Source organism: Bos mutus, chromosome 5, assembly GCF_027580195.1.
Source record: "Bos mutus isolate GX-2022 chromosome 5, NWIPB_WYAK_1.1, whole genome shotgun sequence".
Taxonomy (NCBI): Eukaryota; Metazoa; Chordata; class Mammalia; order Artiodactyla; family Bovidae; genus Bos; species Bos mutus.
This window is the reverse complement of record NC_091621.1, coordinates 77,032,061-77,059,080: the sequence shown is the minus strand read 5'-3', so window position 1 is coordinate 77,059,080 and position 27,020 is coordinate 77,032,061. Positions and strand designations below refer to the sequence as shown.

At 45.5% G+C, this 27,020-nt stretch overlaps 1 protein-coding gene across 3 annotated transcripts; it reads right to left on the bottom strand.

Annotated features, from left to right (window-relative positions):
• Positions 1–852: 852 nt before the first annotated feature.
• Positions 853–25,553, bottom strand: BCL2L14 (BCL2 like 14). 3 transcript variants are annotated; one of them, XM_070370034.1, is made up of 8 exons: positions 25,361–25,553; positions 20,962–21,086; positions 18,393–18,838; positions 12,587–12,751; positions 11,570–11,701; positions 9,964–10,034; positions 7,534–7,800; positions 853–2,691 (listed from the first exon to the last, which is right to left on the bottom strand). In XM_070370034.1, the coding sequence occupies exons 3-8, from the start codon at positions 18,829–18,831 to the stop codon at positions 2,653–2,655; spliced, it is 1,113 nt and encodes a 370-aa protein (XP_070226135.1). In that variant the 5' UTR covers positions 18,832–18,838; positions 20,962–21,086; positions 25,361–25,553; the 3' UTR covers positions 853–2,652. The 3 variants fall into 3 exon arrangements, with proteins under 3 accessions (XP_070226135.1, XP_070226134.1, XP_005890100.2); XM_070370033.1 differs by lacking the exon at positions 20,962–21,086 and having other exon boundaries at positions 854–2,691; XM_005890038.3 differs by lacking the exon at positions 20,962–21,086 and having other exon boundaries at positions 854–2,691; positions 11,570–11,674.
• Between the last annotated feature and the right edge of the window lie 1,467 nt (positions 25,554–27,020).

Below are 27,020 nucleotides of genomic sequence, written 5' to 3'. Positions count from 1 at the left end.
ACGCATGTGTTGATGAGCATTCATCTGAAAACTTAAGGGGAACTGTCTGCAGATCTCTCAAACTTTGTGTGCCATTTTCTTCTCTCCATTTGCCCTGCAAATTTGAGCTGCCTTGGCCTTTTTGCACTTCCAGGCTCTGCCTTCTCTCTCCAGGGAGAATGCTCAGCTCTGTGAGGGCTCCCTTTTCTGTAACGTGGCCTGGGAACTCTTTACCTGCAGTAATCTAGGGCAGTCATTGGGCTCACTTTTTTTCTTATCTCTCAGGGACCAATCCTTCATTACCTGATGCACAGTGTGTTGATAACTGTTCTTTCATAAATCCCATGTGTTCTTCCAGTTGTTTTTAGCGGGAGATTAAATTCAGTTACTAGTCCTTCATCTTATCTTGAAGCTGCAGATGATACTGGAACACTTGGAATGGTTGTTAAAAGTACACATACCTTCGGCCGTGCTTTGTCCTTACTGATTTATAGGTTATAGCAGTGAGCTAGGGTGTGATTCTGCAATTGTGCACTGAAAATGTGCCAAGCTTTTACAAAGTTAAAGTAGACCTAATACTTGTTGTTTAGTCCCTGAGTTGTGTCTGACTCTTTTGGGACCCCATGGACTGTAGCCCTCCAGGCTCCTGTGTCCATGGGATTTCACAGGCAAGAATACTGGAGTGGGTTGTCATCCTTCTCCCGAGGATCTTCCTGACCCAAGGATTGAACCCAGGTGTCTTGCATTGCACTCAGATTCTTTACTACTGAACCACCAGGGAAGGCCAGACATAATACTTGTTTACAAAATAATTTATATAATCCAGTGCAAAAGACTTATTTTTATGAGTATAAAATATATTAGGTATAATGTCTCTCTACAGGGTGTTATGGAACATCTTTATGAGGAAAGGCATCCAAATGGCCTTTCCAAATGGTGGCCCAGGGAAGGTTAGTAAATGCTTCTTTGAGAAAATGAAGATGCAAATTTGGAAAATGGGCTGGAATGAGTTGCAATAGGGAAAACAGGGGAAAGAGGACTGACCAACAAGAACAGTCCAAGTGGAGAAAATGCTGTTATGAGGCTCAGAGGTACGAGGTTATGTCATACATTTGGGGGACTGCAGATAGTTTGGAATAAAGAGGAAGTGATCTCTAGTGTCTCCCTCTGTAAAGGGAAACTCCTTTCTCCCTAAAATGTCTGAGTTTCAGTGTAGGGGAAGAAAATAAAAGAGAATAACTCATTTTTATCCAGAAGGGTAAAGTAGTGAAGCATGCCATAATAGATAGCTCTGGCTTTCCCTTGAAGATGAAAATGTCTGATTAACTCATTCATTTGTTTGTTCATCAAAGGTCTATTAAACTCTTGTTTTACATCAGGCTACATGCTGGATACTAGAGAGCCAGAAATTTGTTGTAAGACTAATTTGATAGCACTGACTCTTTGGGATCCCATGGACTGTAGCCCGCCAGGCTCCTCTCTCCGTGGAATTCTCCAGGCAAGAATACTGGAGCGGGTTGCCATTACCTTCTCCAGGGGATCTTCCCAACCCAGGGATGGAACCTGCATCTGCTGCCTTGGCAGGTGGATTCTTTATCTGAGCCACCAGGGAAGACCATAATTTGATAGTATTTTTAAAAATTGGTTTTTGCCTTAAACACCTACTATGGAACATACTTCACATACTAAAAAACCTCACTTGAAACAGTGTCAATTTCAGAAAAACAATTAGTGACAGCTTTGAGAGGAGAAGACGTTTTCAGCTTAGCAGAGGGCAGCACACAGTAGTGGACATAAGTAAACACAGCATTAAATAACAAGCACTTTTCTAAGCACTTGATATAAATTAACTTCTATGATCCTCACAGAAATCATATGCTTTTACTTACAGTTTATTTTAACCATAAACGTACTCTTTAAACAGTTGTCTTTCCACTCATTTATTTTACCAAGCACTAATCATTACACTAGCCCCCAAAACAACAAAGTTCTAGAAACCTCTAGAAGTAGAGATGAGGTCACTGAGATAGTTGAGGGTGACAGAAATAATCGTTTTCTGCCAAATACAAGTTTTTCGAACTGCCAAAGAATTGTCCAGAGAAGGGAGCCAAAAAAGGCAGATCAGGCAGTCTCTCCCCAGGCTGGCCATAAACTCGAGAGTCTCTTTGACCTCTGTCTACCAACATGAACAGCTACATCAGCCTAAAGGCAGGCTTGAAACAAGGTCAGACCATCTCAAGTGAACTTTGAAAAATAAACAGTACTAGAAACCAGAGAGTAAGCACATGCACCATTTATCATTTCACCTTCATGAGGTCAACAAGTATGTGGCACGCACTTTCCCTAAAGTGGCCAGCAGGGGTTGGGTGATGGTTTCTGTTGTAAGCATTTGAACAGAAGGTTATCACTTGTCTTCCTAGACTTCCTTGCATACTCACTGGACAACCTGAAAACATGGATGCCGGAGGCTATGCTCTACATCCTAGGAGCCGGAAACAGTCAAGGTCTCTCCTGATGCCTCTTAACTTGCAGGAGTAATGGCTTTTCAACCTTTGGTGCTCCATCGACCTTTTCCATTTGTGTTTGTGCTGAGACCGTAGTCTGTGCTGAGACCGATGTACACAAGACCAGAACCGGACCATGAGTATTCCAGGTTACAAATCCTCTGATGTTTCAGTCTACTTCTTCGTGTGGCATCCTAAGTATTTTCTCCTAGAAGGGGAAAAAGATAAATAAATTTTTAGAATTCCAAATTTGATTCAGTATTGAAGTGAAAACATATGCCTGTTAACTCTGCTTTCTTATCCCAAGCCTGACCCGAGGCATGGAGACGTGTTAGAGTTGGGGGAGGGTTTGGAAAGGTAACTAGCATCCTTGGTATGCCTGAAAGGAAAACACCAGCTAAGGACTTACATTACACACTCAGGGTTGAGTATGGGAAGAGTCTAGATGGGAAGAGTCGTTGATGTTGTATTTAAATTCAAAAAGGTTGATGACTATGGAGGTTGCTAACCTCTCCTTTCAAGGTGCGGTAGAAGGGGTGAGGTTGCAGGACCACAGGATAGCTACGTGAATAGTGCTTCAAGTGAGGCAAAAAGGGCCAAGGAATAAATGAAAATCAAATTGTGGCTTGTTTGGTATGCTTTGTGGATACAGTCACTATTCACTGATTTGACTAATTAATTATTGCTCTCCAGGGCTTCCTTGGTGGCTCAAATGATAAAGAATCTGCCTCCAATGTGAGAGACCTGTTTATCCTTGGGTCAGGAAGATCCCCTGGAGAAGAAAATGGCAACCCACTCTAGTATTCTTGCCTGGAGAATCCCATGGACAAATGAGCCTGGTGGGCTCCAAAGAGTCAGACATGACTAAGAAACTAACACACACATTGCTCTCCAAGTATTGGCTGAGCATCTGTGACTTATGTAAAGGTAATGGAAACCACGAGAGAGAAAGAAGGGAATGAAATACATAACCCTGCCTTCATAGGCTTGTGGTTCCATTGGGAAGATTTGGTGCACTCCTGTGTGACGTGGAATGCTGAGATATAATACTTAGGAACCCCAAGGCTCCTGGAAATGGTATGCCTAGGAATAGCTTTTCTCCTTCCACACCACTACAGGGACACTCCAGAGAGCCACTGAAATCCCTGGGGCAATGGAAGGCTGGCCACCAGTGTCCCCTTATTCCTGTTCAGTGAAACTGAGCTCACATGTCAATCCACATCTTCTCCATATTCCCATAATCATATTGACTCATAAATATTTTTTCAGCAGCATCCTTTATTTTTTGCAACTCTGTCTCTGACTTTGGAAAAAATTAGTCCTTTTTTTTTTTTTTCCCCTTCCCTCTCCTAATTTCTAGCTTTGTGCTCCAAATTAAACCTAACTGTGGCCAAGACTTAAGATTAGGATTTATGATGACCTGGAAAAGTAAACTAATAATTTTGAATTGAAAATACATGTGATAAAGAACTAGGGCCACAAAATTCTAAAGCCTTTGGAAATTCACTTTATTATTTCTACCCCAAAAAATCCATCTGTTTTCTCTGACTGGAATTGTTTTTCTCTCTAGCACTAGCAGCCAAATTAAAAATTAATAGAACTTATTCTTTCTTTTTATTTGCTTATTAGAATTACAACCACTATTTTTAATGACAGATTTCATGAAATACAGTATAAAATTCTGCCTTTTAAGAATATATAATTCAGTGGCTCTTAGTGTGTTCAGAGTTGTGCAACCACCAGCTCTATCTGATTTTAGAACACTTTCATTACTACAGAAAGAAACTGTGTCCATCAGCAGTCACACACCATTCTTTCTCCCCAAAGCCCTAGGAAGTCACTGCCTCTACCAATTTGTCTATTCTGGACGTTTCATATAAATGGGATCACACAATTTATGGCCTTTTTGTCTGACTTCTTTCACTGTGCATAATGTTTTCAAGGTTCATCCATCTGTCCATACTTAATTCCTTTTTATGGCTGAATATTACTCCACTGTATGGATATTTCACATTTGGTTTTTCCATTCGTTATTCATCATGGAAAAAGTTCTGTGTTGTTTCTACTTTGGGGCCTTTATAAATAATGAATACTGCTCTGAACATTCACGTACAAGCTTTTACATGAACACTTGTTTTCTGTTTTCCTGGGTATAGACAGAGAGTGGAATTGGTAACCCTACATTTAACATTTTGAGGAACTGCCAAATTGTCTCCCAAAGAGGTCGGACCATTTTAGAATCCAGCCAGCAATGTATGAGGGTTCAAATTTCTCCACATCCTCACCAACACTTGTCTTTTTTGTTTTAGCCATGCTAGTGGGTGTGAAATGGTATCTCATTGTGGTTTTGATTTGCATTTTCCTAATGTTGAAACTCCAGTGCTTTGGCCACCTCATGCGAAGAGTTGACTCATTGGAAAAGACTCTGATGCTGGGAGGGATTGGGAGCAGGAGGAGAAGGGGACGACAGAGGATGAGATGGCTGGATGGCATCACTGACTCGATGGACGTGAGTCTGAGTGAACTCCGGGAGTTGGTGATGGACAGGGAGACCTGGCGTGCTGCGATTCATGGGGTCACAAAGAGTCAGACACGACTGAGTGACTGAACTGAACTGAACTGAATGTTGAAATGAAGATGTCAAGCAAACATCTTTTCATGTGCTCATTGGCCATTTGTATATCTTCTTTGGAGAAATGTCTGTTTTTAAAAAATACTGATTCATTTGGCTGTGTCGGGTCTTAGCTGTGACACTGGGATCTTCACTGTGTCATGCACAGTCTTCTGTTGCAGTGCACTGACTCTCTAGCTGTGGCTCGCGCTCCAGAGCACACAGGCGCAGTAGTCGTGCTGCACGGGCTTAGTTGCTCCACAGCATGTGGGGGCTTAGCTCCCTGACCGGAGATCGAACCCACATCCTCTGCATTGCAAGGTGGATTCTTAACCACCGGACCACCAGGGAAGTCCCGGAAATGTCTGTTCAAATTGATTGCCCATTTTAAAAATTGGTGGGGGGTGTTGTCCTTTTATTGTTGACTTGTAAGAATTTATTACATATTCTGAATACAAGTCCCTTATTAGATATATAATTTGCAACTACTGTTTCCCATCCTGTGGGTTGTCTCTTTACCTTCTTGATGGTATCCTTTGAAGCAGAAATGTTTTTAATCTTGATGTAGTCCCTTTTATTTTTTCCTTTGTTGTTTGTACTTTGGTATAGAAACACTATTTTTCATAGAACACTTTTGGCATTTCAGTTACATTAGTTAACTAGATTTTGAGAACTGGCTTGTAAATCCAGTTGATACTTACAGTCCCTCTGGAAGACTATATTAAGAAGACCAACAATGATGGTAATTTCCTGTATATAATTGTAGTGCAAATATGAAGTGTTGTAAAGGCTCAGAGGCTGGTAAGGGTCCTGAGCTGGAGTACTCAGGAGGGGCTCTGGGGCTGGACTTGAGGGGGCCCTGGTCTTGATGGGCCTAAGAGCTATTAAATCTGAAGTGATATTCAGGAATCTATCTTCCTCCATGAGTTAAGGCAGCTTGAATTTGGAGCACTGGCAATGGCACCCCACTCCAGTACTCTTGCCTGGAAAATCCCATGGACGGAGGAGCCTTGTAGGCTGCAGACCATGGGGTCGCTAAGAGTTGGAAATGACTGAGCGACTTCACTTTTACTTTTCACTTTCATGCACTGGAGAAGGAAATGGCAACCCACTCCAGTGTTCTTGCCTGGAGAATCCCAGGGACGGCGGTGCCTTGGTGGGCTGCCGTCTATGGGGTCACACAGAGTGGGACACAACTGAAGCAACAGCAGCAGCAAGAGCCTTGTTCAGATTAGCCACTTCCTGCTGCTGCAGTTACATCAGTCATGTCTGACTCTTTGCAATCCAATGGACTGTAGCCCACCTGGCTTTTCTGTCCTTGGAATTTTCCATGCAAGAGTACTGGAGTGGGTTGCCATTTCCTTCCCCAGGGGATCTTCCTGACCCAGGGGTAGAACCTGCGTCTCCTGCACTGGCAGGCAGGTTCTTTTAGCACCACCTGGGAAGCTCAGATTAGCCACTTAAGGGCTATCGTATCTGGTGCGACAGTGGAAAATAGGAAAGAACAGAAGTTTGGGTAGTTTAATGGGCAGCAACTGGTGATTGTGGTGGGCACATCAGCGCCATAGGCATGATCAGCTATACTTCCCATCTGGTAGCCAAGAGACTAAGCCTGTTTGGAGGCCCTGGGGTCACGCTGGCCATGCCCAGAGCAGACTCAAGTCTTTTCCTGGCCTCTGGACCACCCTAGTAGAAAGAGGACTCATGATAGTAGTGCATGTCCTCCGGAAGGGCTGGAACAGACAAAAATGTCCTAGCCTGCTGAGGTTTAGAGCTCTGAGATAAAGCAGTTTGAAAAGGCTCTCCTTATGAGGCCATTTGAACAGGACAGTTTTAAGGAAGTCTCAGAGGAAAAGGGTAGGGGAAGGGCTGAGGAATCAGGGTAAAGATGTCTGTTTTGCCTGATAGCAGATAATTTAAAAATAGATGAAAATTAAACTGCTCTTCAGTTTGTATCAAAATGTCCCTGTCAGAATGTCTGGGTCCCAACAGCAATGACAAAATGTCATAAGCCCTGAACCTCTGTGTAAAGATTATTCCCACACCCCTGAGAGAATAAGGAACTTCTCCTAGTCTCACTGCCAGACTTCCGTTGCCTGTAAAATTTGTGAAAACAGAAATTGTATCTATCCAAACATTTTATATCTCAGCATCTCTTCATTTCCTGTTCTGTCTGACCAGTCCCTCTCCTCTCACTCACATACCCCACATACCCTTTGGAAGCTCAGTAAATATTTATTGATAATGAAGATAATAACTAAAAATATGTTCCCATTAATGGGGTAAATCTCTTGCCACTCAAGTATCCTAAACCCATGAGAACCGCTTCAAAGATGGGTTCCCTTCACTTAAAAAAAACAACCCCCAGAAAAAAACCTCTTTCCATGCTGTGCTCCCTGAGTTCTGGGAAGATTTCATTTTTAGATAGAATTCACTTACCCATCCACCATGCTGCTGGATCCAGGGCGAGAAATTCTCTTTCAGGTACTTGGTTCCAAAACCCAGCACCCTGTTCATGGGGTGGTTGTCGATGGTCGTGAGCTTGGCTATGACATCTATTGCAAGAGCAGCTTTAAAGCTCTGAGCTTTGACCTCTGATTCTCCCCTGGTGTCCACGCCCCTTAGGAACTGGTCTGTGATGGTCTTGACAACAGAATAGGATAACACATCCTGGAAGCAGGTCATCAAAACCTTGTCTTTCTTCAACTGTGTATGAGAGGAGAAAGAGTATTTATCAGCCTTGGCCGGGGAGGCAGACTCTCCAGGTGGACACTGGGAGACTAAAACACCCAGTGGAAAACCCTGGATTCTAATCTCAAATGTGGGACCATATCCCACAGGACCAGACAGGCATGGACTTTCTCTGTGATTTCCTTCCATGGGAACCAATACAGACTGAACAGCCTGTTCACAGGACATTCAACAAATGTTTCCTAGCGCTTACGACAGGTGGTACTGTGAACGATTAAGATGCGTCCTCACTCAAGGGGCTCAGAGTCCACTGACACTTGTGACCCAGTGAAAGGTGCTTTGTCAGAGGTTGTGTAATGGGCAGAATCCACAACCTGGAAATCACTGTTTTGGCTCAAACCCCTGCTCCATTTATTATTAGCTATGCAATCTTGGAGAAATTACTTAACTTTTCAGTTTCAGTTATGTCATCTCTAAACTGGGGCAACAGCCCCTATGAAAAAAGTGAAAGTGAAGTCACTCTGTTGTGGCTGACTCTCTGCAACCTGATGGACTGTAACCTGCCAGATTCCTCCATCCATGCGATTTTCCAGGCAAGAATACTAGAGTGGGTTGCCATTTCCTTCTCCAAGGGATCTTCTCAACCCAGGGATTGCACCTGGGTATCCCACACTGCAGGCAGACTCTTTACCATCTGAGCTACCAGGGAAACCCAGGGTAATTTTGAAACACTTGGCTTTGTGCCCAACATGGAGGAAATGCTCTTGAAATGTTAGCATGTGTCCAGGATGCTGAAACCTTCATGAGTTACCTGAGTTCATGTGAAAAGAAAAACAAAACCTAATCCATTGATTCCCTTCCATTGTTCTACTCAATTGATTTTACCTTATACTCCTCTCTTGAATGTTATATTTCTTAGCTTTCCTCCCTTTAGAGTATCATGGTCTTAGAAAAAGAACAATACTCCCTTGGCATTATTTTTTTTTTTTTTTGGCCACGCTGCACGGCATATGGGATCTCAGTTCCCTGACCAGGGATTGAACCCATGTCCCCTGCATTGGGAGCATGGAGTCTTAACAGCTAGACCACCAAAGAAGTCTCAGTGGACAGCCTTGAGAGCTACAAGGTTCATCCTTCAAACGGGGAGAAATGACTTGCCCCGTACTCCTGCCCATTGATGCTAGTTCTGGAGAAACACAGGGTCATCATATGCCCTGTTCTGTTTTCTGCTTCGTCTGCACCCCTGACCACCCTCTACTATGGCCCCAAAGCTCTCCTATTTCCTCCTTTTTTCTTTGATCTGATACCTTGGTTTCCTCAATGTTTCTCATTCTGCACCATCGCATATTCCTCCCCCATCCTGGTCACCATCCTCTGGGACACCTCTGACAAAGGCATCGAGGAGCCACCAAGCACACTGGGGTGGACTGGGGTGGGTGGCTGGCTAGTTAGTGCTGTTAACCCCTCCTGCAGAGCTCCTCGGACCTGACTTCCTGCCCATGGATCCTTGCAAAACAAGAGAGTGTGTCCCCAGGCCAGCTCCCAATGGCCAGATGCAGGAGACCTCATAGCCATCTACGGGTAACACAGAGAGACGAGATGCCTTCAGAAGCCGTGACCACAGGGGGGCCTGTCCACCACCTCCTTACCTGAAGGTAACCCTTGCACGTTCCTGATGGGAATAACCAGTCTCAACTTCTAACTGGCCTGAAACCCAGCATTCTCCAGGTAACGCTAACCCGTCCCCTGGCCGAACTGCTGAGAGAGAACAGTCTGGCCATTCTAGGGGGAGATTTCAGACAACACTCCAGACTTGGAGCAGCTGTGGGACACAGATATTCAGGCTGCAGGGCAAATACAAGAATCTAAACTTCCCTGAGGATCAGTTACATGGGGAACTAGATTCATAATTCTATTCAGCGAATTTTAATTTATTGGTGACTTTTTTCCTTTCCAAAAATTCCGAGGAGGCTCCAGAAGGTTTACTTATGTTTTCCAAAGTGATTCATTTTTGAGACCCTGCCAGCATGAAGAGTTTTGACTCCAAGGGAAATAAAATTTAGGACTTAAGTGGAAACCAGAACTTTGAAAAAGGAGTACAACCATCAGTCCAGTTCCATTCCCCGGTACAGGGCGGGGACACAGAAAGAAAACCCATTAGTTCAAGAGGCTCCCTACCTCTCTTTCCAACTGCTCCCCCGAATATTTCAGCAGCTCAACAATTCTGGCTATTATTTGGTCTTCTCCTTCTGTCAGGGGAAAATTACAGTTATTTCTTTCAAGAGAAAAAAAAAATCTTGTATGTTTCCAGGGACAAGCTTGTAGCCTGGTTAGGGAGTGAGGAAGACCATGCACTTTGTAACTTAGAGCAAAGTAAATCTTACTTCACCTCTTCTGATGACACCCAAAGCATTCTGAACACCCTCTCCTCCATCCCCTTCTTTTCTCCCTTCTTTCCTCCCCTAGTCCCCCGATTCTCACCAGGAAACTCATCACTTTATTTGCTCTAAGAATGCTGTTGAAGACGCATGAGCTTATCTCTAATGATACTTAGAAGAAATATTTTTTAACTTTTTATTTTGTATTGGGGTATCGCCGATTAACAACCTTGTAATTGTTTCAGGTGGAGAGTAAAGGAACTCAGTCATACATATACATGTATCCATTCTCCCCTAAACTCCGCTATGTTCCAGGCTGCCATATAACATTGAGCAGAGTTCCCTGTGCTATACAGTAGGTCCTTGCTGGTTATCCATTTTAAATACAGCAGTGTGTACATGTCCCTCCTAAACTCCCTAACTATCCCTTCTCCCCGATCCTTAGAAGAAATGTCTCTCAGGTCTTTAGGGTTTTCCTGAGCAGGTGGTCTTTTCCCATGTAGACATCATAAACCCCTATTTGATCATATTCATCCTTTGTGTTAACTGCTAGAAAACTCAGAGCCAAACTGTGGCCTCCTAAGAGGAAGGTACAGTCTTCCTGAATTTGGGGAATTAAAGTCATTCCTAAACCCACCTGTTTTCCTACAATTTTTTTTTAACATTATCTTTCAAATTGGACTTATCTAACTAAAACATGTACTTTGTATGCTGTGTCTTCACAACAGGGTAGAGTCTAAGTAAATACAATGAATAAGTTCTCCCACCTCAAAGGCTAACATGGCAGATGGAGACAGAGATGGCTGCAGTTGGTATGTGCTGTGTGTGTTGGAACAGGGAAGGTGGAGTCTGCTTTCCCTTGTCTCCAAACATGCTAACAGGGAAATAATATTAGGAAAACAGTCATTGCTATAGCGTTGAATCCAAACAGAGACAAGCCTGTTACTGAGGGAACAGCATGTTTTCCTTGGGGCATAGTCTCTGAAGTCATGAAGTCCTCATGTGTGTCCCAGAGGAGAAGGGGAGGAGAGGCCAGGAAAGTCATGCCACGTGGTCGCGTGAAGGGCAATAAGGTAGGAAGCCTGAGACCCAAGTCGCCTGGGAGAAGGACTGGATGCTTCCGCCGCCCGTGTGTAGCTTGTATCTGACTCTGTTGCCTCTTTCTGGGAAAGTTGCTGCAGCAGCAATCCCAGTTTCTCACGTGCCTGGAAGACGGGGCCTGAGCTTTTGCTTGTTTGGTGTCATCACTTTATGTGACCCAGACACACATGAGATAGCAGTAAAGTACGAACACTTTGGTTTCCCTTTTTTTTGCTCTCTGGGGGTCCCTGCTCTCCCAGCTCCTCACTCTAAGCCCCTTTGGTAGTCTGTGGTCCTGGCAGCTCAGCAAGGGTGGACACACTTACCAGTCTGGTTCTGGGGTTGGAGGGCACCGCCATGACTGGAGAATCTTCTGCCTTGTGGCTCAAGGTGCTGCAAACTCAAGAGCCAGCTGGGCCCCTCATCGTCCACTGGGGTTTGAGAAAGAGAACCACAGGCTGGACAGTCATTAGTGAGGGAATGTCAGACTGAACTCCTCTTCCCGGGCACTTGGTCCTGTTTCTCTCAACTCTGGGCTTCCCTGGTAGCTCAGACCGTAAAGAATCGCCTGCCAATGCAGGGGATGCGGGTTCCATCCCTGGGTAGGGACGATCCCCTGGAGGAGGGCATGGCAACCCACTCCAGTATTCTTGCCTGGGAAACCCAATGGACACAGGAGCCTGGCAGAGTACAGTCCATGGAGTCACAAAGAGTTGGACACAACTGAATGACTAACACCTTCAGTTTCCCTTTCCCTCACATCTAGAATTTCTACAGGTCAGTTGGGGTCCACAGTCCTGGCTATTGCTCCAGTTTGGGTGACAACCGACCCAGCTGGATCACTGCTTCTCAGGTCTGCTTCATGTTTGGCTCTAGGCTTGTGCCTGACAAGCCCCCTGCTTCTTCACGGGAGCCCAAGGCAATAGTGTAAACTCCCGGGTGGACGCTCCACCTACAGCCTGTGCACTCGCTTGAGCACACCGGGCCTTGGCCATGGCTAACATGGTGAAATCTAATGCTGTATTCTCCCCCGCTGCCCCCCAGCTGTGAGCAAGATTGAGCGCTCCCTTTGTACCTCCTCCTGCCCCTCAATAGGAGACTTTTCTTTGGACTTAGCAGTGAGCTTGGCATGCTGCTTCCCTCTGCTGGCGCTCTCCCCTTGGCTTGGGCTGGGTTCTCCAGCTAAAGGTCAGTGCCTCCAGCGTGTGGTTGTGGTGCCCTGAGTGCAGGTTAGCAGAGATTCCTAAGTGGCGGGGCCCTGAGCTGAATAAATGCATACGTGCTCATGGACCTCTGCTTGGCCAACATGCACCCTGGGGCAAATGCTCAGAAGGGAAGTTTACCTTTCTTGGTACTTTCAGCTCCAGACTGCCTTTGGGGACCCTGGAATACCAGAACCCCTTTGGACTTGAAGCCTCCTCCCTGGCTGTGGAGCTCTTCTGGCGGCGGCCAGGAATAAACGATTTCAGCGACTCGGTTGGCAATGGAAACGACTCTGGGGTCCGCGGCTGAAAGAAGACAAAACGGTGCTGACAGGCCCTTCCCAGAACTTTGTCTGGCTCATTGGTATGCACGGTTGCCCGAAATGAAAACACCGGGCCTAGAGGGAAAGGAAATGGCCTGGGGCCGAGCAGGAGTGTGCGTTTGTGGGGGTGGTGGCATTCTTCAGAAAGCCTGGGCAGTTGCCTGGCAGAGGCTGGGATGGGGGAGGGGCACACAGGAATGATTGCCACCTTGAAACAATTACCCCTCTGCACCCTCTTTTGGAAGTCTTGCAAAATTAGGGTCCCCTTGCCCCTTTGCAACACAAAAGGCAGTGCTTAGTTCTTTGCTTGAGGGAACGCTCATTACTCTTTTATTTTTATTCTTTTTTGGGGCATGCTTTATATCTTGGAGAGCTGGCCCCTATGCACTTCGGAAGGCATTCAGCAGTGTGACAAGCCTTTGGGGGCTGGTCACTGAGGAGAGAGAAATATCACTTCTCTTGGGCCATATTCCTGACTCAAGTCCATTATCAAGGAAACACGGACTCCCCTTGCTGGTATGGTCACGTGTCATCTTCCCCGCCTCCACTCCAGCTGGGAAACATGCAGAAAATGTGGATAGATAAACAAGGATGCATAAAATCTAACCCATGACCCTCAAGAATTTACAATCTGAGAAAAGACTTATGTCAAGCGTTTGCGCGTGTAACTGGAGAATAAGGCATCTGGGGACATGAAGGTTTAAACGGCTCTGGCCCCTGAACGTCATGGCCTGTGAAGGATAAGTCGACTTGGCCCCTGGTGGAGGACAGGGTTAGGGTAGGAGGGCAGGCACTATTGCTGAGTAATTTGGGAGTAAAATTTCATTGTTAATCTGTCACTACGTTCTTAACACGTAGAAGCTTGTACAAGCTCTGCCTTTGATATGGAGCAGTCGTATCATGTAATGTTTAAGAACAACAGTATTTAATTCATAAGACTTGTTGACAGTAACAGGTTTGGGCCAGAAGGTCAGCGTGCTCAGAGGAACTCCCAGACTTTGTCAATCAGGATAGATGAGCAAGGCAAGGTGTGGGTGTCATGTGAAGAGCTGGGTGTGACCTCCTGAGGAGCTGCCAGGTGATGTCTGGTTCTCTTTTCCCAGATTCTCCCATCACCCTCCTGGGTGTTCACTGACAGGCCACTGATGCTCTGTCCACAATGCCTTCCTATTAAAAAGAAGGCATAATGGCTTCCTTAAAAAGCCACATTTATCATGGTGCTCCATTGGGTTCAAAAACAGATCAGCAGTGGATTAGAGAGAGAACTGGAGAGGTCAAGGAGTGGAGGATCAGTGCTTTTCCTTTCCGTTTAACAACAATCCTACCAAAAATACTTTTCCACTTTTAAATCACCTTACTGCAACCCAACCAGCCTCCTTGTGAATGCCAGCCACCCATGCAAGGAGGTGGCAAGAGGCTGGATTCCCAAACCGGTGGGAGCCTTCCCTTGTGTCCGTGGGAGCTGGAAAAGGAAAGCTTGCACGCCTTGCCTCTCTAACCTTGTGTGGTTGGTTGGGTGATCAGCATGTTCTTTTCCATGAAAGAGTCACACTCTGCCCACCTTGCCCTCAAAGGAGGCAGATGAAGGCCCTCATGGCTGTCCCTTTCCATCTCCCAGTCTCCACCACGTGGTCATGAGACCAGCAGAGGACACAGAGGTGGTCCCCAAGCTGACTAACCTGTGTATCTGTTTCTATGGATTGGAGGAATGCAGACAAAATATGTGCAGGAAAATCTATAAGCAAACACATTTTGAAACTCAAATGAATTAATCTGGTTAACATTCCCATTCTAGGGACTTCCCTGACAGTCCGGTGGTTAAGATTCTGTGCTTCCACCACAGGAGGTTCTGGTTCAATCCCTGGTCAGGGAACTATAAGATCCCACAGGCCTTGCAGTATGGCAAAAAAATAAAAAAGAAAAAGAAAATTTCCATTCTAATATCTTTTTTTCCCCCAAGATTTCCTTCTGGTCAGAGTTGGTCTGATCTGATAGGCAAGGAAACGTTGGATGGGGGTGGAGAGAAAATGGAAAGGCTGCCCTTCCTTTGGAGTTTATTCTGGGGGCTCATTGTGCAGTTAAGGAGAGCAGGAGAGTGGGGAAGGCATTTGGCTTGAGGTTTTTCTTTGAAAGAGAAAGGACAGGGCATTTGGGAGAGAATTCCATATAGGGAAGTCTGCTATTTCCTACCTAGTATCCCTTTTCTTTATCTTCCTTAGTAACAGACCCCTGAAATGTCAGGGGAAGCTGACAGAACTACATTTCTCAGCCTCTTTTGCAATAAGGTGTACGCACTGAGATGTAAGAAGTTGGCTACTGTTTTAAGAAAGCTTGCTAAAGGGAGCTGAATTATCTAGAAAGAAGATAACCTTTGTCCTTCTCCTTGCTTCCTCTTTCTCCCTGCTTAGAATGTAGACGTGATGGCTGGAATCTGAGCAGCCATCTTGGGGTTGAAGGTGACGTTGAGGTTGGAAGCCACTAGCTAAGGGACAACAGAAAGGAATCCTTAAAGACTGGGGAACTGGCAGATCAAGCCTGAACTGCGTAACTGTGGTTTTCTTTTATAGGAGAGAAAAATAATCTCTATGTCAGTGAAGTTACAGCAGATCACAGCTGTGGAGAAAAAAGAGACTCACAGAAAAACTGGGTTGGTGTTTCTCAAATTGGTATTGCCATTCGTTTTTCTACATCCCAAGGCCTGTCACTACTAGACCTTGGTCTTGGGACGTAATCTCATAGTTCTTAGTCCAGCCTGGTGTCTGAAATGGCAGCACAAGCTACATTGTGACCTTTAGTTAAAAGAACCCAGGGGACACCAACTACTGAGTTCTGATTTACATGTGGCAAAAGAGAAAGAGAGGTCAAGTCCCTCTTGGGTCACACCCAGCATAGAACCAGCTAACCACCCACATAATTACCTAAACAAGAAAGCAAAAAGAGAGAAAGGGGAGAGGGAGATCAACTTAAGCGAATTATTAAAGCTAAGCCTCCTTAGGAGATAACCATTTCCACTTTTGTAGGAACATCTATAGGTCTACACAGAGATCTGGAAATTGAGAAAATAAGCAAAGGTCCAATGACCCTTCAGTAATCTTGAAATACAGAACATTGTTTTCCTCAGGAAAGCCAGAAAGTTAAAGTCTGTAAAATCTTCTGTTTCCTGCAAACTTCAAAGAATGGGACAAGCAGAAAAACCTATTTATGTGCCTCTAAACTGTTCTATGTATGGATGTGAGAGTTGGACTATAAAGAAAGCTGAGCGCCAAAGAATTGATACTTTTGAACTGTGGTGCTGGAGAAGACTCTTGAGAGTCCCTTGGACTGCAAGGAGATCAAACCAGTCCATTCTGAAGGAGATCAGCCCTGGGATTTCTTTGGAAGGAATGATGCTAAAGCTGAAACTCCAGTACTTTGGCCACCTCATGCGAAGAGCTGACTCATTGGAAAAGACTCTGATGCTGGGAGGGATTGGGGGCAGGAGGAGAAGGGGACGACAGAGGATGAGATGGCTGGATGGCATCACTGACTCGATGGATGTGAGTCTGAGTAAACTCCAGGAGTTGGTGATGGACAGGGAGGCCTGGCATGCTGCGATTCATGGGGTTGCAAAGGGTCGGACAGGACTGAGCGACTGAACTGAACTGAACTGAAACTGTTCTATGGGGCTTCCCACGTGGCTCAGTGGTAAAGAATATGCCTGCCAATGCAAGCAACACAAGAGACCCGGGTACGATCCCTGGGTTGGGGAGATCCCCTGGAGTGTAGGAAATGGCAACCCACTCCAGTATCCCTGCCGAGAAAAATCCCATGGATAGAGGAGCCTGGCAGGCTACCGTCCGTGGAATCACAACAACACACACACAGGCAAGCAAGCCAAACTGTTCTGTCTGCTGTGGACCTCAGATCCCACCCCCAGCAGAAGAACCCCTGGAGGGAGGAGGATTTCCTCAGATAATCCCAACCTTAAATTCTCCTCCCTAAAGTTTACAAGTCTAATGGGAAATGGAAGTTTCCTTGATCGCAGCGAGTGCTCTAAAGCTGTCATTGTGTGTGCTGATTCTCCAACAAGCCTGACAGTCACAACATTTAAAACTTGAGACATTACTGCCACCTGTTGACTAATTATTGACACAGGCCAAACAGCCCAGCAGGAGAGCAGGTTTCTTTTAAAATCTGGGCATCAGGCAGAAGATATGGTTGGAGGGGAAGATGTTTATGCCTAGGTCTGTGGATGAAGGGCAACACTGTTAAAGCCTTGCATGAAAATGTTCTGTTCAATACAATGTGTTTTGTCCCGCTGAAAGAAGATTTTGTCAAAATGCTTCTTGGTTTTTTGAGGGGCTTGAACTTTGAAATCACTTTTGTATATGGCTATCTGATCTTTCCATCCACCTTCAAGAAGCCAATTTACAGATGGAAATGCAGAGGCTCAGAGATGGGAGTTGACGTCCCTCAGGAAGGACAGCCTGAGCCGATCTGGGGATCTTCCCTTTGTATTGGTCTCTGGCACAGAGGATTAGGAATTTGGGCAGCAAGCTTAGCTATAGATGGTGGAGCCAGAAAACCAGTCCTGTCACCCACTGCCACGAAACTTTTCCTTTCTGCTCAGTCTTAAGGAAAGTAGGACAATTAGGATTGAGAATTGGGCTTCTCTGGTGGCTCAGTGGAATTGGAGAAGACTCTTGAGAGTCCCTTGGACTGCAAGGAGATCAAACCAGTCAATCCTAAAGGAAATCAACCCTGAATATTCATTGGAAACGATGTTGAAGCTGAAACTTTAATAATTTGGCCACCTGATGCAAAGAGCCAGCTTATTGGAAAAGACCTTGATGCTGGGAGAGATTGAAGGCAAAAGCAAAAGAGAGCAGCAGAGGATGAGATGATTAGATAGCATCACTGATCAGTTCAGTTCAGTTGCTCGTCATGTCTGACTCTTTGTGACCCCATGGACTGTAGCACTCCAGGCTTCCCTGTCTATAACCAACTCCCAGAGCATGTTCAAACTCATGTCCATCGAGTCGGTGATGGACATTGTCACCAACTTGATGGACATGAATTTGAGCATGCTCTGAGAGTTGGTTATAGACAGGGAAGCCTCGAGTGCTACAGTCCATGGGGTTGCAAAGAGTCAGACATGACTTAGTGACTGAACAACCAGAGTGGTAAAGAATATGCCTGCTAATGCAGGAGACACAGATTTGATCCCTGATCTGGGAAGATCCCATGTGCCGTGGAACAACTGAGCCCATGCACCACAAGTATTGAGCCTGTGCTCTAGAGCCCATGTGCTACAACTACTGAAGCTTGTGAGCCCCAGAGCCTGTGCTCTGCAACAGGAGAAATCACGGCAATGAGAAGCCTACAGACCCCAACTAGGGAGTAGCCCCTAGTCTCCAAAACTAGAGAAAAGCCTGCACAGAAATGAAGACCCAGCACAGCCAAAAATAAAAAGTAAATAAAATTAAAAAACAACAACAACAAAACAATTGAGTATTAATAGGTTGGGAAGCTGAGGTTCAAAGAGTTCCCTACCTCAGGGTGGGAGGAGGTGAACCCCCAGGCATACAAAGAAGGGAAAGAAGTGGCTGTGGGAGAGAAAGTGCAGCTGGTCCCCCAAAGCTTACCTTTGTGCTCTAAGCGCTGGTCCATGCTGGAGCGGGACCTTGGCCATTTCGGACTCCGAGGACGGGCCTGAGGTACCCCCAACCTTTGTGCCTGGGCACAGATTTCTGGAGGCGAGCTCTGTGAGTCTTCCTCCTTCTCTGCTACCCCGAAGAGGGTCCTCCAGGATGATTTTTTCTTGGTGAGGTTTATGGCCTTCTCACTGGACTGAGAATGTCTGCAGGGCCACGGCCCCTGCGTCCATGCCTCACTCACTGGCCAGCGCTCTGGCCCTTTCTGGGACAGACTCCTTGTTCTCAGGTGCTTCGGTGAGAGGATGGCAGAGGTGTTCTGGAAGACGTGGTGTTTGACATAGAACTCCAGGATTTTGAACTCCAAGCTGTCTGAGTCCTCATCATCCAGGGGGATCTCTTCCAGGTCACAGGGGCTGGCAGTGCACATGGTGGGGCTGCAATGACAAAATCACACGTGTCCTTCCACCTGGGAGCTACCTACTCTTGGTAGGAAAGGGGAGACGGGGTAAAAGTCAGTAAGCATTTACTGAGCACCTATTCTCTTTGTGGTGTCGGAGAAGACTCTTGAGAGTCCTTTGGACTGCAAGGAGATCAAACTAGTAAATCCTAAAGAAAATCAACCCTGAATATTCACTGGAAGGACTGATGCTGAAACTGAAGCTCCAATACTTTGGCCACCTGATTCGAAGAGCTTGACTGACTGGAAAACACCCTGATGCTGGGAAAGATTGAGGGCAGGAGGAGAAGGGGGTGACAGACAATGAGATGGTTGGATGGCACCACTGACTTGATGGACATGAGTTTGAGCAAGCTCAGGCAGATGGTGAAGGACGGGGAAGCCTGGCTTTCTGCAGTCCATGGAGTCACAAAGAGTCGGACACGACTGAGCGACTGAACAAATTCTCTTTGTGCTGGGAGGCAGCGGGCAGCCAGAGATGGAAAAGCCAGGGTTCTTTCTGCAAGTTCAGATTTGCAGAGATGAGGAGATGTGTACATAGATAACTCCAGACCGAGAGAGTGAGCTAGGAGCTTGAACAAAGATACTGGAGCAAACATAGGAGGTGGGGGAAGAACAGAGAGCTGCAAATAGAGGCAAGTGCAGGCTCCTTGTGACTGGATTCTGGGGCTTAGAACAATCTGGGCACAGAGCAGACCATAGGTGAATTTAGGTTGTTTCCCTGGGCCCTGCAACCGGACCCTCAGACCTGGCCCCACCCACCAGTAAGTGGGCACTAGCTCCAGGATGTGATTTCACCCACCAATGGGAAGGCAACAGTCCCAGGGACTCCTGAACCCTAACTCAATCCTCTAGTTAACTCATCAGTAACCATGGGTCTCCCTGGGGTTCGAGAGTCAGACACCTTGTGACCTGACCCTGCCAACCAGCTGCTGGCAGCCTTAGCACAAGGTAGGGCCTGACATCCAACTGGGTCGGGGGCCAACCAAGCCTACCAGACTGCCCATGGTAGCCAGCCCACCATAGCAGAAGGGCACATGCAACCACACAGGGAGCACCCTTGGAGCACTTGGTGATGAGAAGGGAGTGAATTCTGGGATGCAGAGAACTTTTCCTTCAAAAAAGCCACTTCTCTAAGATCAGGAAATGTAACCAACCTACTGGCTACATGGAAATAAGAACAAGTTAGGCAAAATGATGCAACAGAGGAACATGTTTCAAACAAAGGAATGAGATAAAGCCTCAGGAGAAGGACTGAGTGATGTGGAGATAGGCAATCTACTCAAGAAAGAGTTCAGGGTAGGGATCATAAAGATGATGCAAGAAGTGGGGAGGAGAATGAATGGAGAGTGAGAAGTTAGAGGCTTTTAACAAAGAGTGAGAAAATAAAAAAACAACCAGAGATGAAGAATACAAAACTGAAATGAAAAATACACTGGAAGGAGCTGGCAGTAGACCAGATGATACAGAGGAATAGATTAGTGAGCTGGAAGACAGACTAGTGGCAATCATTAATGCTGAACAGAAAAAAAAAGAATGAAAAGAAATAAGAGCTTAAGAGATCTCTGGGACAGCATAAAGCACACAAATATTTGCATTTTAGGGATCCAGAAGGAGAAGAGAGTGAGAAAGGGGCTGAGAACATAGTTGAAGGCATAATACCTGAAAACTTCCCTACCCAAAACAAACAACCCAATTAAAAAATGGGGAGAAGACCTGAAGAGACAGTTTTTCAAAGAAGAAATACAGATGGCCAATGGGTACAGGAAAAGAGACAACATTGTTAATAATCATAGTTGCCTACATTCATATCTTATTAATTATTGAAAATAACAGCTAATTCTATTATTACTTTTGCATCTAGTAGCGGAATTGTTCTATAAAGAAGAATTTTACCTAATCAGTTGTTTGGTTACTTCTTTATTCAAGTATTTTCTATCATAGTTATACTTTGTTATTAATTTCTAACTTGGGCTTCCCTGGTGGCTCAGATGGTTAAGAATCTGCCTGCAATGCTGGAGACCCAGGTTTGATCCCTGGGCTGGGAAGATCCCCTGGAGAAGGAAATGGCAACCCACTCTAATGGTGAGAAAGTATGACCTGTATGCGATGCAGTTTTTGAACTCTGTTGAATGTTGCTTGATGGTCTATTATATGGTCAGTTCTCAAAAACACTTCATGTATGCTTGATCAGAATATGTGTGCTCCAGTTGTTAGGTACATTGCTAAATGTGATTATAAAATAAAACTTATTAGTTATATAAAAAGTATCATTAATCATCAGAGAAACGCAAATCAAAACCACAATGAGATATGACCTTTCACCTGTCAGAGTGGCTCTCACCAAAAAGTCTACAAATAGCAAACATTGACAAGGATATCAAGAAAAGAGAACTCCCATACACCGCTGGTGAGAATGTAAATTGGTGTGTCCACTACAGAAAACAGTATGGCTGTTTCTCAAAAATATACAAGTACCATATGACCCAGCAATCTCATTTCTGTGTACCTATCCAAAAAAACCCACAAACACTAATTCAAAAAGACACACGCGGCACAATGTTCATAGCAACAATATTTACAATTGTCAATATATGTAACAACCTAAGTGTCCATCAACAGATGAATGGGTAAAAAGATGTGGTATGTATGTGTACACACCCACTCCACACAGTGAGATACTATTACATAAGCTATCAAAAAGAATGAAATTTGCAACAGCATGGAGAGTAAGTGAAATAAGCCAGACAGAGAAAGACAAATACTGTATGATATCATTTATATGTAGACTCTTAAAAAGTGCAACAAACTAATACATATAACAGTAAAGGAACAGATTCACAAGTACAGAGAAGAAACTAGTGGTTACCAGTTGGGAAGGGAAAAGGTGAAGGGGTAAGAGACCGGTAGGGGACTAAGAGGTACAGACTGTTGGGTATAAAAAAATAAGCTACAAGGATACATTGTACAGCACAGGGAAAGTAGCCAATACTTTATAATAACTGTAAATAGAGTATAACCTTTAAAAATTGTGAATAATTGTTATACATCTGAAGCTTATATAATATTGTACATCAACTATACCTTAATAAAAAATTGTTTCTAAACCTATAAAACATGGGTATGTGGACAGAAAAAAAAACTGGCACATGTGAATCACTTAAAATAGTGCATAAAAGTGAAAGTGTTAGTCGCTCAGTGGGGTCCAGCTCCTTGTGACCCAATGGACTACAGCCCGCCAGGGTCCTCTGTCCACTGAATTCTCCAGGCAAGAATACTGGAGTGGGTAGCCATTCCCTTCTCCAGGGGATCTTCCCAACCCAGGGATTGAACCCAGATCTCCTGCACTGCAAGGCAGATTCTTTACTGTCTGAGACAACAGGGAAGCCTATATATGACTATAGGAAACTATATATATATATAGTGTGTGTGTGTGTATGTGTGTAAAGCATACATACCATACGCTATGAAGCCTGGAACTTGGCTGGCTTTCCCAGCACCTAACATAATGCCTGATACATGGTAACTTCTTGATAAATATTTGAAGAATGAAAGAAAAATGATACAGTGCTGCCAGATAAAATATGAGACATCTAGGAGAAGGCGATGGCACCCCACTCCAGTACTCTTGCCTGGAAAATCCCATGGACGGAGGAGCCTGGTAGGCTGCAGTCCACGGGGTTGCTAAGAGTCAGACACGACTGAACGACTTCACTTTCACTTTTCACTTTCATGCATTGGAGAAGGAAATGGCAACCCATTCCAGTGTTCTTGCCTGGAGAATCCCAGGGACGGCGGAGCCTGGTGGGCTGCCGTCTATGAGGTCGCACAGAGTCGGACACGACTGAAGCGACTTAGCAGTAGCAGTCAAATCTGAATGTCAGGTAAACAACAAATAATTTTTTAGTAGTCCCAAATATTGTGTGGAAAATACTTACACTAAGCATGTCTGCTGTTTATCAGAAATTCATACCTAACAGGGCCTCTTGTATTTTTGTGCAAATCTGGCAATTCTGTGATTAACAAGTGCTGTTTATAAAAATTGAGATCTGAGATTGTTGGAAGCAGGTAAAGTGGACCCAGGTGGAGACTGAGCGACCTGAGTCTCACCAGAGAAAGAGTGGTTAAAAAGTGAGAGGAGAGCGTGACCTATGGTTCCAGATGCGGGGAAGTGACTCGGTGTAGAAGGGGCTGGAGGGCAGCGCTGGAAGGCCCCAGGAGAGCATATATGTGGGTTTTAATTTGGACCTTCCTTTTGAGTTGGGCAGCTCTGGATGCCTTAGGCAGGACATACACCTGGGTCCTCTAGGAAGCAAGGCCTTAAATTTGCAGCCAGCATACTATGCTCGGGAGAAACCAGGTAAATTAAACAAAAAACCAAACCCAAACCTTTCTCAAGTACTGTGAAGACTTCAACATTGTGTGTGGGTGTGGGTGTGGGTGTGAGTGTGGGTGTGTGTGTGTGTGTGTGGAGTAGCGTTGCTGTTGGAGAGAGAAAGGGCCCGACTTCTTTGAGAAACCAGAGTTTGCTAACTATTGATTCAGGAGCAACATCTGAAAAGAGGGGAAAACCTGAGGTCAAGGTGGAGAACACAGCCCTTCCACTTGGTGAAAGAAGAGGATTTTGTGGTTTTCCAGGTTAGAAAGCATTTGAGTGCTTGGCCCAACCTAGAGGCCAGGCCAAGGGCCAGAGAAGCAGAGGGCCCAGCAGCCCCCAGGAGTGGAGGGTAGTCAGGCTGGGCAATTGCCTGCAGCTGTGTCGAAGTATCAGCTAAAACACGTTGGATGCGCTTAACAAGCATAGGGTATTTTTCCTATTAATCTGCGTTGGGAATGAAGGGAGAGCTGTTAAATGGATAGTGAAGTCTTATTTTAAAGCAAAGGATTGAGTTTCTTTATCACAAATTGCAGCCCTTCTGCTCTTTGCTGTTCCTATTTAAAGTCAAGCTTCTCCTAATGGAAACGTACAGATGAGTTTTATACATAACACTGATGGAAATGAAGCCCTGGGTGGGGCCCCAGAATGTAAGTTCAGAGCCTGGAGTGGAAATTATGAATAGCTCCAGAATAACAAGCTCTCTGTGAGGCTTGTTATGATTCAGTGACTCAGTGGCCCTACCCTTTTGACCCAGTCTTCCTTATATACCCTCTTCCTTATCTACAGCAAACTCTGGCAGACCTACTCCCCAAAGCTAGGTTACACGGCATCTTTTCCTGGTCTCTCTTCTTTCTTGGAGACTTGCTTCTCCTCCCCTCCATCCCCCACAACCCCCAAAGTGGTCGAAGTCCTCCGGGTCCCCAGTGGTGGCTCGTCCCCTGGGAGCACCGCAGAGCTGCAGCTGACCTCCAGGATCACAGGATACACTGTAGGGATTTTTCTAGCTCTGGATTTGTTGGTCAAGCTTAGATTTTGCTTCTCTTCCTGTCGCAGGTCGTGGAGCAAACAGCCTTCACGCGTGCTCCGTGATTCCTGTGCACAGAGGCTGTGACCCAGAAAGCTGGACAGAACTCTGCCCTGGCCTTTCCCGGGTGTGAGGGGCATGGAACACCCTTTGGCCCAACAGACTCAGCCGCAGAGCTGGCTTCATCACTCTGGACACACAGGCAAGGCCTGAGTGTAAGGTGGGGGCGGTGGGGGAGGGGAGGACACTCATCCCAGAGGGACCTACGCAGACCAGCTGATGAGCTGGGTTTTGTCTGGTTGTCTCACGCCTCTCCTTTCGCACTCTCTGCCCTCTCACAGGCCTCCCCTCCGCTTTCTTCCCTGAACGTCAGACCTTCTGGGATCCTTATCTCTCCCCTACTTGTCATTTCTGAGTAGGACGCGGTCTTTAATCCTAAGGGTGAAATGAGGTAAAATGTCTTACCGTCCTACAATAGAAGCTAAACTGAGAGAACCTCAGGTCTCATGAATTAAACACAGACTCAGGCTCTGATTATAGAACAGAGCGGGCAGGGAACTCAGGAGGGAGTCTTTCAAAGGGGAGGGGGAATTCCCATTTCACCTGAGCCGGGTGCTGAAGGAAGGCTCTAAGAGGAGTAGATCTTGTGCCCAGAGATGCTCTGGGCTCAAAGCCAGGGACTCCTGTCCTCAGCCCATTTGTGCCCTGGAGGAGGGACCTAGTATTTCCATGGGCTTCTGTCATGCTGTCACATCCTCAGTGAGACAGGTCTGCATACTATTAAAAACGATTCAGCCAGTTATATTTTCTTAACTTCCCCAGCCATTCTGGAGCAAAGGAGAAATGAAAGGGAAACCTAAATGTCTCTCTTTGCCTTTCCTGAAACCCCCTAATAAACTGTACACTTAGCTTTTAGTTTTAGATTCTTACTTTTGCTTCCTGAGACTTACAGGATCAGAACTCCTAAACAAACGCAGTAAGCATTAGGTTTACCAGCCCCCAGTTAGAGCGCCTAATGAACACATCCAGGACTGTAGTCCCCCCCCCCCCGCCTCCCCCATGTCCTTCTGGGAAGGCTGAATCTCTCCTGGTGTTACCTGGTCTTCAAGCTGTCAGTGGTTGCTCCTGCTTCGAGTCAGGTGGCTGTAAGGATATTTCTATACCCGAGTCTCTCTCCACGAAACTTAAGAGGAAACTGTGGCCTAGTCTTCTTGGCTCCTGATTTCAGAAGGCCCTTGTGACCTAAGACGCCACCGGAGTGTAGCGTGTTCAGGTTGGGACTGAGGCTGGAGGAAGGCTTAGGAAGGAGTCACTTCCTTGTTAAGCCCTGCCCACAGCTATTTAACTGAAGGAGGGACTGACCTTTGCCCAAGTAATTTGACTCTAGGAGTTCTGCATCTTCATTAAGGACTCTCACTGCCCTTTAGGACGGGGACAATTATGTGGATGCCCTCCCCCCATAGAACTTTACTTTTCCTTTGATCAGTTTCAATCAAGTTGAATCAACTGTGTGGGTGCTCACTTGTGTCCATCTCTTTACTACTCCATGGACTGTAGCCCGCCAGGACTCCTTGTCCATGGAATTCTCCAGGCAAGAATCCTGGAGTGGGTTGCCATTTCCTCTTCCAGGGGATCTTCCCGACCCAGGGGTTGAACCCGAGTTTCTTGAGTCTCCTGCATTGGCAGGCCGTTCGTTACCAACTACGCCACCTGGGAAGCCTTCATCAGTTAAGCAAATGTTTACTGATCACCTCTGTGGCAGATATGGTCACATGTGTTTATTCTTCACGGCAAGAAGGAGGTGTTAGGGTTACCATTTTATATACTAGGAAACTGAGGCTCAGAGAGCTAAGGTATCTTGCTGGTGGTCCCCCATCAGCTGAGTTGAAATCCAAAGCTAGGTCTTTTTGGCTTTACACCATAGCATAGATTGTATTCAAATAGGACCACTGCAAACACTTCCAAAATGGAATCCAACACCAGCCATAGTGAAAGCCACAAACGCTGATAAAGGCCACGTGCCACAGTTTAGGGATAGAATTTCCTATGTAAAAGAAAAAAGAAACATATGATTTTGTGCTCTATCCAGATTCTTGACTGAAATCCATGAGCACTGCCTAGTCAAAATGTAAAGATGAAGGAAGCGTGCACAGTTATGGGAAAGTCCTTTGGTGATTTGAAGTGAATTTTAACCAGCAAACTCATATTATTGTCCATAATGTATACCAGTCTAGTCAACTTGAGAGATGTTAAAGAAATATTGACTTTTTTTTTTTTTTTAAATAACTTGGTCTTTTTTTTGGGAAGAAAAGATATATTCATTCAAAATAATTTAAGAATCAACAAATGCTTGTAATCAATAAGTAAATCACATAGTAGGGATGACAGTTGTTATTGGAGTTCAGAGCTACATAACTTAAGGACACTGGTGACAGAAACCGTTTAGAGGTCTTACGAGGTAAGTATGAACACAAGGAAGTATGAACACCGGGAGTCAGGCTCACTGAAGACAGAGAATGTTCATTAATCATTCAGCTTTGTGGCTCCCACCTCCAACACACTAGCACAAAGTAGATGGGGCTCAATACATGTTATATATTAATAGACGAAGCAACAGAGAAGGCAATGGCACCCCACTCTAGTACTCCTGCCTGGAAAATCCCATGGATGGAGGAGCCTGTTAGGCTGCAGTCCATGGGGTCGCTAAGAGTCGGACACGACTGAGGGACTTCACTTTCACTTTTCACTTTCCTGCAT